Source organism: Camponotus floridanus, unplaced genomic scaffold, assembly GCF_003227725.1.
Source record: "Camponotus floridanus strain SB8 unplaced genomic scaffold, Cflo_v7.5 scaffold67, whole genome shotgun sequence".
Taxonomy (NCBI): Eukaryota; Metazoa; Arthropoda; class Insecta; order Hymenoptera; family Formicidae; genus Camponotus; species Camponotus floridanus.
Genome location: NW_020229835.1, coordinates 154,558 through 167,435, shown reverse-complemented (window position 1 = coordinate 167,435; position 12,878 = coordinate 154,558). Strand labels below are relative to the sequence as shown.

The 12,878-nt window shown below is 40.5% G+C and overlaps 1 protein-coding gene across 3 annotated transcripts in view; it reads right to left on the bottom strand.

Annotated features, from left to right (window-relative positions):
• The window catches only part of LOC105248542 (GATA-binding factor C), a 96,418-nt gene that overhangs the window by 69,440 nt on the left and 14,100 nt on the right, over positions 1-12,878 (bottom strand). For all 3 annotated transcript variants that reach the window (XM_011253389.3, XM_025413460.1, XM_025413459.1), the window contains exon 3: positions 3,132-4,376. In XM_011253389.3, coding sequence (XP_011251691.2) covers positions 3,132-4,376 — 1,245 coding nt within the window. The remainder of the gene's footprint in view (positions 1-3,131; positions 4,377-12,878) is intronic.

The window sequence follows — 12,878 nt, the reverse complement described above, 5'->3', positions numbered from 1 at the left end:
AAAAGGATCTTTGCCAATCCCTGTCTATCGTGTTTCCATTGCTCAAACGACACCTCCTCTTCTCAGGCACCGGCTTCTCGCGGCCGCCACCGTTGCGTAAAGTCCGCTTTTCGCGGGCGATTTTCTCGACGATGGCAACGGGTGCCCTCCGTCTGGCTTCCTCTTTCAAGAGAGTCTCCGACGCGACGCGGCGGCCGCCGTGTGTCGGTAAGGGCGTGTGTGTGTGCGCGCGTGTACGTGTATACGTGTGTCGTAAGTCGATTCAATTAGCGGGCTTCCATGCCGCGAAGCCGGGGGCCATTGTTCCCGGAATTGGGATTTTTACCATGCCGCCGGCGCCGCTACGCTGCCCGAAGCAACCGGCCATTATTACCGCAATCAGCGTATCCGGCATTTTTCAACCGTTTCTCATTTCCCCGCCACCTCCCTCCTCCCCCCTCGCGGCTCCGTCCGCGGCGAGCGTCGCAATTTCTCGCGGGAAAAGAAAGAAAAAAAAGAGGAAAAAATCTCCCCCCCCTCCACCCCCCCCCCCCGGCCAGGACTCGTCGTCGCGATCCGCGAGACGAGAAAAAAAATTGTTCGCCGAAAAAATGGTCTCCGTGGACTCTTTGAGAGGGAGCTTTGCCGTGACAAAAATAAAAAACGCAGCGCTAGCCACACCACATCGAAAAAAAAACCTGTGCTCCTCTTCCGTGTTCTTCAACATGTATGTATTTCTTGTGTGTGTATGTGTGAACGTGTCTGAGTATTTATATAGATAAGGATATACATATAGAGGTATATATATAATATATATTGTGTGTGACATCTTTCGAAAATCGGGTGTGGTGCTTCGCGCTCGCTCTCTCGAGTGGGTGCCACGCAAAAAACACATCAGTGAGGCAAAATACAAAAAAGATCACAGTCACAGTGCCTCCCTCCCTCTCTTTCTCGCTATTGTGATATTGCTCGACCGAAGAAAAAAAAAAAAGAGAAACGGGTGGATTAAGCGTAAGACGACCGTCGCCGAAAAATTCACGGTTAAAAAAAAAATCAAAAATAAACGCAAGAACACCTGTATTTTCCCCTCCATTTGTTTGCCCGTCCAGAGGCTACGATTATTCGGAATATTTTTAATAATACTATAAGAGATATACCGACTGGACGTCAAATGGGGAGAGAAATACAGATGAAACGAAAATGATTTTCAAGAGAAACTAAAAGAATTTACTTCGTAAAAGTGAAATAAAAGCAAAAGAAATTGATAAAAAATTTAATCGAACGTAAAACGAGTGGGAGAGGTTTCAAAATTAGAAAGAAAGTGCATTGGCGTCGATTCTTGACAATGATTTGAATAAATTTCACGAAATATAAATCAGATTTTTCGATAGTGCAATATAATCAGAAAAATTAAATGAAAATGAAACTGTTGGAAATTTACACGCGAGTATCTTTAATTTTAACAATCGACGCCGGTGCAAAGAAGCAAAACTAAAGAAAGCAAACAATGATGCAAAGAAACGCATAATAAATAATTTAAGGAAATCCCAATGTTAATTTAACGCGGGAAAAATGTCATTCATCATTCGTATCTCCTCGAATAACAGATCGTATATTAAAAAATAAAAGAAAAAAATATTTTATAAACCAAATATGTAAAAAAAAAAGTCTCAAGGATGTTTTGCATGTACAATCCCAGCAAAAAGTAGCTGAAAATATTGACGAATATCCACTTTTGGTGTATTTTGAGTTAGAAATTGTGTGGAATATTACAATTTGATTTTAGCTAAAGCGCAGAGATGTATTTTTTAATATTTATTGCGTTTTTACTGAAATATTCCGAATTTTGTTAATCGAAATGATTAACTTTTGGCAGAGAATTTCGTCTTGTGACAGATAGATGGCTAACTTGATTGCATTATATTTAATATCTTTTTAACCAGTTAGTACCCGTATAATACTATTTGACCAAATATTTCCTCTGTATCTAAACTTTTGCAAATTTTCAACAAATTCTGAATATTATTTCCATGTGTCTTTGTCATTTGAATCGACGTGATTATACGTTTCCCATAAGAACACACGTTAATTCGGTGCAAATTAAAATCCTTATAACACATGAATTCAATTTAAAAATTGTACCGAATATTCTAAACATACATAAGGACAATTTTCATTAAATTCTCAATCTTTTAAAAATAGATACAAAACATCCTTAATATCATTTTTTAATATCATTTTTAAATGTAAATAAAAACAAATTAGTTAAAAAAATCTCGTCAAATGTTCACCGAACCGTTTCCCATAAGAACACATGTTAATTCGGTGCAAATTAAAATCCTTATAACACATGAATTCAATTTAAAAATTGTACCGAATATTCTAAACATATGTAAGGACAATTTTCATTAAATTCTCAATCTTTTAAAAATAGATACAAAACATCCTTAATATCATTTTTAAATGTAAATAAAAACAAATTAGTTAAAAAAATCTCTTCAAATGTTCATCGAACCGTTTCCCATAAGAACACATGTTAATTCGGTGCAAATTAAAATCCTTACAACTCATGAATTCAATTTCAAAATTGTACCAAATATTCTAAACATACGTAAGGACAATTTTCATTAAATTCTCAATCTTTTAAAAATAGATACAAAACATCCTTAATATCATTTTTTAATATCATTTTTAAATGTAAATAAAAACAAATTAGTTAAAAAAATCTCGTCAAATGTTCACCGAACCGTTTCCCATAAGAACACATGTTAATTCGGTGCAAATTAAAATCCTTATAACACATGAATTCAATTTAAAAATTGTACCGAATATTCTAAACATATGTAAGGACAATTTTCATTAAATTCTCAATCTTTTAAAACTAGGTACAAAACATCCTTAATATCATTTTTAAATATAAATAAAAATTAGTTAAAAAAATCTCTTGAAATATTCACCGAACCCAAGGGAAGGCGCTTCGAGGATCGTTTCCGAGACATTTTCCCCGCATGAAAGAATATTACAGAACAAAAACAGAAGGATAACAAACGAAACCGAGGAGAAGGAAACCCAAGGAAAAAACGAACCCAGGAGAGCCCGAGGGACGAGGATAACAGAAAGAGAACCGTGACAGAGACGCGCGTGCCGCTTACCGGCGGACGTCCTCGACTTGTTCCTCGGCTTTTGCTGCTGCTGCTGCTGCGCGGAGGGCGAGCCCGGCGTGTTCCCGTGCGCGTGACCGACTAGCAGCTTCGAGTCCGCGACGCCGGCCAGGCCGCCGCCGGCGGAGGCCGCGTTGCCGGCCCCGGCGGCGTGGTGACCGAAAATACCGGCGACCGCGCCGCCGTTGTGCGGATTGTGGGACGACGCGGCGGCGGACTGATGATGATGATGGTGATGGTGGGGGGCGGCGGGGTACTGAAGGTGCTGGTACATGTTGTACGCGCTCGCGGCCGAGTCGTACTGGGAACCGGAAGTGGCGTGGTGGCTGTTGGCCGCCGCCGCGACGGCGGCCGCGGCCGCGGCCGCGTAACTGTCTCTGCAGGGCGAGACCGGGCCGCCGCCGCTGCTGCCGTTGCTGCTGCCGTTGCCAGCCGAGGTGCCACCGCCGCCACCGCCGCCACCGCCGCCGCCGCCGCCGCCGCCGCCGGCCGGCACCCCGTTGTTGCTCTGATACGCGTCCTGCTGCTGTTGTTGCTGCGTGGCGCTCGCCTGTTGGCTGCCCGTCACATTCCCGGATTGGTTATTACCTTCTCGCTGCTTCACCTGGCCGGCGGACGAGCCGTTGGTGCCGGGTCCGTTGCCGTTGTTAGAGCCGTTGTGCTGCTGATGGGGCGGCGAGGGCGCCCCGTGATGGTGGCCGAGCATCACCGTCGGCTTGATGTCGCACGAGCCGGCGCCGGACGCGCTCAGCGCGTCCTGGTGGTGCATGAAGGCGCCCATCACCGCCGCGTGGGCGACCGCCGCCTGGTACTCGCTGGCGGCGCCGCCGCCCAACCCGGACAGGGGGTTGCCGCTGTTGTTGTTGTTGTTGGCGCTCGTCGAGTTGTTGTTGTTGTTGTTGTTCGTGCTGGAGGTCGTGCTGGCGGTTATGCTGTCGGGGGTAGCGTCCTTGGGCGGCGTCGGCGGGAAGGAGAAGAGATGGTGGCCGGCGCCGCCGCCACCGTGACTCGACAGGCTTCCGCTCGTGGGCGGCAGCGAGGATCCCAGCGGGCTCTGCGGCTTCTCGTCGCTCACGGCGCCGCCCGTGGTCGCCGTCGTCGCGGGGAATCCCCAGGGCGTCTTCGAGGTGTCGGCGCTGCTGCCGGACAGCCACGGGTGGAGAACCGAGCTGTGAAAGTGCGGCCGGCAGACCTGGCTCACCGGACCGCTCGACACGCCGCTGCTCGACATCCTCGCTGGAAAAGCGAAGCAAACACGTGAGACGCGTTAGGTGTCGGATGATGTCATGGATGGGTTATATCTACGATCTAGGCACTTCTATCGGACGAGTAATAAGTTTCCACGTCCTAATACCCGCTGATGGAATCATCAGGCGCTCGCGACTCCGATCTGCAAATGGGGTTTTTTACGCTTGAAATGAAAGCAACGCGAGCAAAACAAATGTAATAGACGTTGAAAGCGCTGATCATATTGGCTGATTTCAATTACCGCGGCGATAAATACTTTTTATTGACTCGGTCTTGTGTGAAGCGCGATGCCAAGTGATCGAGCAGGTGCGCGATCGCGCTTCCTTCCAGGAATCGATCATCTGGAAATGGTAGACGCGAGTCTAGACATCATCTCAGCAACGGTTCCTTTCGCGAGAATCCGATTGAACGATCGGCTTTTACCGATCGCTACCCTAATTGCGGCGGACGTCTTAATTAAGTGCAAGATCCACTTGCACGATGCGGGGTCTCGCGGAACGGTTCCCTCTTCGTCTTGTCCAGCTACGCGAGATACGTACCTGCTCGAGTTTGAATCGCGATTCGCCTGGACGCGTAATTAGTCGTTCATTAGCGATATTACTTTCGTTATACGAGCGTCTTTTCTTCGCGTGCAAAATTGCACGGCCGGCTTCGCGTTGCTCCGTTCGTTTTATCGAAAACTTGACTGCGTCAAGTGTCGGGGCCGGAGAAACGTTCGCCTGACGTTAATTGCAGTTCGAGTTCGAATCGGACACCGCGTGTAGCGCGCAAAAGTCGCAGACTATATAACGATTTGCCGTCAACTTTTTATAACTTTGCATATACTTGATTTCAGATGATACTTGCATCCTTTGATGCTCGATAGGGATTCGCGCACTGAGAAAAAAATCTGGTTGCATTAATTAGAGTTCTCGTAGATTCAACCGGTATGTCTGTTGGAAAATGGACGAACCAGAATTCTTGTACGAATTACCAGATGAATCTGATTAATTTCTTCCTGTTAAATTTACCAAATTTTCTGGTTAATAATACTAAACTCGCCACCACCAGGTCGTCTAAAATTTTTTCCATCTAATCTCAAAAATCTGTTTAATATTCTGAATTCCAACAAGATTATTGGATAAGTTCAATCCAGATTATTGAATAAATTATTTTAAGTTCAGTTTGTTAGAAATTAAACTGCACTGAGAAAAAAATCTGATTGCATTAATTAGAATTCTCGTAGATTCAACCAGTATGTCTGTTGGAAAATGGACGAACCAGAATTCCTGTAGGAATTATCAGATGAATCCGATTAATTTCTTCCTGTTAAATTTACCAAATTTTCTGGTTAATAATACTAAACTCGCCAGCACCAAGTCGTCTAAAATTTTTTCCATCTAATCTCAAAAATCTGTTTAATATTCTGAATTCCAACAAGATTATTGGATAAGTTCAATCCAGATTGTTGAATAAATTATTTTAAGTTCAGTTTGTTAGAAATTAAACTGCACTGAGAAAAAAAATCTAATTGCATTAATTAGAATTCTCGTAGATTCAACCAGTATGTCTGTTGGAAAATGGACGAACCAGAATTCTTGTAGGAATTACCAGATGAATCTGATTAATTTCTTCTGTTAAATTTACCAAATTTTCTGGTTAATACTAAACTCGCCATCACCAGGTCGTCTAAAATTTTTTCCATCTAATCTCAAAAATCTGTTTAATATTCTGAATTCCAACAAGATTATTGGATAAGTTCAATCCAGATTATTGAATAAATTATTTTAAGTTCAGTTTGTTAGAAATTAAACTGCACTGAGAAAAAAATCTGATTGCATTAATTAGAATTCTCGTAGATTCAACCAGTATGTCTGTTGGAAAATGGACGAACCAGAATTCCTGTAGGAATTATCAGATGAATCCGATTAATTTCTTCCTGTTAAATTTACCAAATTTTCTGGTTAATAATACTAAACTCGCCAGCACCAAGTCGTCTAAAATTTTTTCCATCTAATCTCAAAAATCTGTTTAATATTCTGAATTCCAACAAGATTATTGGATAAGTTCAATCCAGATTGTTGAATAAATTATTTTAAGTTCAGTTTGTTAGAAATTAAACTGCACTGAGAAAAAAAATCTAATTGCATTAATTAGAATTCTCGTAGATTCAACCAGTATGTCTGTTGGAAAATGGACGAACCAGAATTCCTGTAGGAATTACCAGATGAATCTGATTAATTTCTTCCTGTTAAATTTACCAAATTTTCTGGTTAATACTAAACTCGCCATCACCAGGTCGTCTAAAATTTTTTCCATCTAATCTCAAAAATCTGTTTAATATTCTGAATTCCAACAAGATTATTGGATAAGTTCAATCCAGATTATTGAATAAATTATTTTAAGTTCAGTTTGTTAGAAATTAAACTGCACTGAGAAAAAAATCTGATTGCATTAATTAGAATTCTCGTAGATTCAACCAGTATGTCTGTTGGAAAATGGACGAACCAGAATTCCTGTAGGAATTATCAGATGAATCCGATTAATTTCTTCCTGTTAAATTTACCAAATTTTCTGGTTAATAATACTAAACTCGCCAGCACCAAGTCGTCTAAAATTTTTTCCATCTAATCTCAAAAATCTGTTTAATATTCTGAATTCCAACAAGATTATTGGATAAGTTCAATCCAGATTGTTGAATAAATTATTTTAAGTTCAGTTTGTTAGAAATTAAACTGCACTGAGAAAAAAAATCTAATTGCATTAATTAGAATTCTCGTAGATTCAACCAGTATGTCTGTTGGAAAATGGACGAACCAGAATTCTTGTAGGAATTACCAGATGAATCTGATTAATTTCTTCCTGTTAAATTTACCAAATTTTCTGGTTAATAATACAATCAAGTGATTTTTAGGGATCGAAAGAAAGGCGCGTCGGGATCAACGTACCTGACGAAATAATAACAACGAACGACGACTTCTCTGCCAATGTAAATCGTAAAAATAAACGCAATAGCGTAAAAACAATTGCGTTTAATGAGAAGATAATTAACGGTAAAAAAAAAACTGGCGCGACGATATCCGAGATTAGAGTGACGTTTGTGGGACAAAAATGAATGGGCAATTACGACCGTCCTGCGACGATACGGTCACCTATGTCATTAATGAGAGCTCATTACGCATCAAATTAATTATCCTCGATTATTATCTTACAACGACGACCACGACCACAACGTGGACGACGACGACGACGATGACGACGAAGACGACGACGAAGACGACGAGGACGTCGGTCCATCTAATTAACCGATCCCCATCTCTCTCGCCGCCAGGAAAGTGCAGCGTTCTTAATATCCGTGCAAATTTGCGGATGCACATTGTTGCCAGCGAATGCCGGAGCGCGCACATGCGATGCATGCAAACCCGGCTTTACGGGTGGGTCGGTCCGGTCGGCCGATCGATATATCGAGTGGTTCTTGCCAACAACGCCGACGTCGCTCCACCTTCACGGCATACGCTGATAACAAGAGGGAACGATGTTTTACCGAACCGCGCCTCGTCCTGTCTCTCCCTCCAATTGTTAATTAATACGGCATTAATTTCAGAGCGTCGCATCTCTCGCGATTATACCTCTACAGGGTGTCTCTTTTGTGCGAAAAGATTCTCTGAAAATCTCCTGTGATTTTTCCGATATTTTTGTTTCGAATTCCAGATAAAGAGATTAGTTTTGAAATTCTTCGGTACGATTTTTTTAAATAAATTTCGAAAAATACAAAGCCTCTTCAATTTTTTAAAGCATTAGATTTTAAACCGGAAAGAAAACTGAATAATTTTCCTAAGATCATTTTTCGCTTGCGTACAATTTTAATTTTCTTTCATCACTAAAAATTATATAATAAAAAATATAAAAAATAATATATATATATACTTAAATAATTTTGCTTGCTGATGCTTAAATAAAAAAAATGATTAAGAAAAAAAAAAAATTAATAAAATTTCTAAAAAAAAATTGTTATTTTCTAAAAAACCTCTGAGAAATCTAGATTTTCCAGGGAATAGACACCCCCTATCTTGGTGAACGTCAGATATAAACTCCATGATTTTTTAACGCAAAAAATGTAAAATTAATAATCAATTTTTTCCTATAATATATAAACATTTTTCTGACTACAGAAATTGGCGACGATGGCGTTGGTTCGCGGAAAGTGGCCGCCGTCTAAATTTAGAGGGGCGCGAACACAATATTACGAATACAGCGGGCAGCGAGAGACGAGCAGCTGCGGCTCTGTAATTAATCGGAGCCAACGATGGCCTGTCTGTAATTGGATCCGCTGCATCACACGGCGCAGCCGCGATGAAAAGTAAACAGGCTCTACGCTTTCGGATCCCCCGACTATTTCGTTGCACCCCCCACCCCTTCCCGCGAATTAACGATCTCTCATTAACGATACTCTGCCTCTGGAACGCGATTCCGCCATCTTTCCATCGTCCCAAACGTGCGACGTTAAGAAGAGAACCAGTTTTCAATCTCTCAAGTAATTTTTCCCATAATTCATGTAAACGAGCATTAAGCTAGTCGTTTTTTCTTCTCGCAAGAATCAGAAAGAGAGAGAGAGAGAAAGTGCGAGGGGTCGAGGGTGAAGAAGGCAAGAAATGAGCAGACGGGAAACCAAGAAGAGGGAACCACTTCGCACTCTCGACGCAATAAAAACCTCCATGCGATATTTATCGCGCTTTCCGCCCCCTCGACCTTCCCTTCCTCGCGACCGCCGTTTTTACGGGATTTCACGAGACTTTTTTGCCCTCCTCTCAGCCCGGGGGACGGCTCTCCTTCCTCCCTTCCCCTCTTACTTTCTCCCCTCGTGTCCCACCCTGACGGACGTGCTGACATAATTCTCTCTCGCTTATCTCGACGCGATATTTCTGCCGACCCCGCAATTTTATCTGCAGTCGCCGATCAGCCATGGAACGAGGAGCGCGTCCAGGCAATATGGTTGTTGAAGAGCTTCTCCCATTGCGCGTATTCTCGAGGAATATCGATGATTCTTCGAGTCGCCTAGAATAAGATCTTGCAAATCCAGCCATGGTACACCTAGTCGCAGGGTTTCGCGAAAAAATCTGACGAAACTGATGTCGGTTGACGAATCCAAAACTTGACAGGAGACCCGAACACGTGGATTCAAAAGAGCGTTCATCCCAACAAGATGACATCTCTCTGCCTCTCGATCATCGGATCTATCTTCGCACTATTAAGGCGACATCGGACCGAAAATACCGAAAATACCGACCTCAGGATCGACGCTACAACCACACTACAACCCGAATATACAGTCCATGTCGTATATTAACGGCGATATTACGCTAACGATATTGATTTCCTCGCGATCGTTTCACTCTCGCCGCATCAAATTTCGACTTGGCGATTAAAAGTCGATCGGGGGAGGAAGAGATGGGAGAGGATCGCTTCTTCGACTTCGAGACGGTCTCTTGATCTCCCCCTCTTAATCCACCCCCGTCCCATCTTCGCTCGGAAAATACATTTTCCGCCTCTCGCCCCGCCGTTAGCCGCGTCATTAAATATACGCGTCGCGTCTCTCCTCCTCGCGATATTATCCGACCGGCTGATTCCTAGATAATAGCCGAGGGTTTTGCGCGCACCGGTTATAACGAGATGCCCGCTCGGCGTATCATGAATATTCATGAAAAATCCATGGATACGGTCACTGTTGTATCGTGGCGAGATCGGCACGACGGCAGATAACGCGTTCGCTTCTCTAACCGCATTTTTTTTTTGCCCCCTAATGCGCGTTGCGCGGTTTAAAAAGTTACTCCGGTAATGTTTGTAAAAATTTTTTTTTGCATTTTTATCGATAGCGATACTCCCTCGATTTTCTCACGTTTTTATTTGGATTCTAGGGGATTTCGATAAGTTTGATTTATATGCACGCAGAGATCGGGATTTTATTTTGCACAGCAAAAACAATAAACGAACAGTTTTCACAATTTATTGTCAGAAATTTAAAAAAGAAACTTTCACGATCGCAGATTAAATAGTTGCCAAATGAATGTTGGATTCAAAATTGAGGTCGAAAGTGGGAGAAAGATTTTGATTCTCTTACCTTCTATCCCGACTCTCTACAGAAATAAAAAATAATAAACAAACAATTTTCTATTTATTGTTAGAAATTTAAAAAAAAACTCACAAAAATTATAGATTAAATAATTTCAAAAGAGGATAATCTCAGATTAATTAATATATCAAAAACTGAATATTAGATTTAAAATTGAGATTAAAAGTAGAAAAGAAAGATTTTGACTTCTCATCTAATCTTGACTTTCTATGGAAATCAAACTCTTATTTTTTGTACAGATGAGATAATTATTCAGTTTTTTATTTTATATAGCAAAAATTGTTATTGTCTTCCATTTTGTTAGAAATTTGAAAGAGAAAATCGTAGAAAATATAAATCGTTCAAAAAAGGATGATTTAAGATTAACTTACAACAAAATGAATGCTAGAAAATTGAAATTAAAAGTAGAAGAAAAATCTTGACTCTCGTATAATTTTAATTCTCTCATCTAATTTTGATCTTCTCTATTCATTTTGTGCAGCAAAAACAATAACAATTTATTGTTAGAAATTTAATAACCATTTATTGTTAGAAATTATTTTTATTGTTAGAAATTTATTGTTAGAAATTATTTTTATTGTTAGAATTAATAACCATTTATTGTTAGAAATTTAATAACCATTTATTGTTAGAAATTTAAGAAAGAAAAATCACAGACAAAAATAGATTTAAAAAAGATGATCCGAGACTAATTAACATACCAAGAGATGAAATGTCAGATTGAAAATTGAGATGGAGACAAATTTTCGATTCTCTAGCGTATGTTAAATTCGCCCCATCACATTGTGAGCGATAAGAAAGGCGGAGGAGATCGGTCCGATTAATCGCTTACTCGATCGGCCGAGCATAGATGATTCAGGAGCAGATCCACACCCACGCGCGCTTACTCGAGAGAAACAGACAGCAACACCGATTCCGATAATAAATTAAATGGTAATCGCGATACGCGATTATCGACGACGGGAAATAGATCAGGTTTATGGCACACCTGCGGAACATATTGTCGATATTATTTTTTTAATTTCTTTTTCCTCTCTTTTCTTTCGCATCGTGAAAAACCGCGACCTATTACGCGGCCGAGATACGCAAGTCTCGATCCCGATTTACATTTATATTACTACGTGCCATGGTTATGGGCGAGGATCAAAGCGGCGAGTAGTGAAAGCCGCGAAAGCCGCGTTTTCCAGTCGACGAAACGGCCAGTTCGCCGAGAAAAACGCTTCCAGAATCTCGTCTACTAATCCCCTTCTCTCCTTTTGAATTTTAGAATAAAAGAATAATAACTAACAATGCGATAACGATGTCCCGAGCGTCAAAAGTTTTTCCTTATTTTTGATCAATTTAATATTCAATCTAACGTTCATTTTACTTTGAGCAGACAAGACACGCTCTTTTTAAAAAAGAAACTCGACTTGTAATTTTGTCGAAAATTTATATTTTGGATGTCCAACGGAAAAATTATTTATTTATTATTTATTACAAAGTAAGAATCACCCCTTTTCTTGATTATTAGAATGAAAAATATAATTAATAATGCAATATCTCAAATCAAAATTTGTTTTCGATCATTGTTTTCAATTTTATTTTGATACTTTGACCAAGATACACTCTTTTAAAAAAAGAATTCATGTTGTAATTTTGCCGAAAGCTTCCATTTTAAACCTCCAAGTGAAAAATTGCTGATTTACTATCTATTATAAAGTAGCAGTTCAATTTCTATGTAAAAAAAACTCTATCAAATTTTCTATAAACGTGAAAAAATTCAAGTTGAAAATAATAGCAAAATTTCATCTCGAGATTGAAAAACGAAAGTTCTAAAAAATCTCGCGCAAAAATCATTCGAGATCATTAAATACAAATTTTATTCCTTTTATTATAGAATTGATCAATTTTTTTGTTCGCTTCACCAGTCACTTTTATCTTTTTTCCCCTATCTATTTCTACTAATTTCGACAACAAAATATCGATATCAAAACTATTTATTACCCAAACAAAATTTAAGTAAACAAAGATAAAATAACATGAATCGCTCGCTTATCGTTGTCTCTTCTGACGTTACTTTTTACTGGTCTCAACGAAATATATTCTAGAGGAGAGAAATGTTGCCATAAAAAAAATCCATCTCCCTGGATGACGAATAATTAGTAAATGCACGTGATTGATGGAGAACTCGGTGTCGACGAATATCTGATTCCACGATCTGGCGGATAGATCTCCCTCGCGCGTCAAAGCGACTACTCCAAATAATTAACCGCGCCTGAGAGAGCGTGCTCCGCTTTTGTGCGACGAGGTGTCGGGATAGAAAGAGAGAGCGAGATGGATCTCAAAGGGTCAAAAGGATTCAAAGCGCCGTCTGGTCGCGGGAGACGCGCTTTATTTCC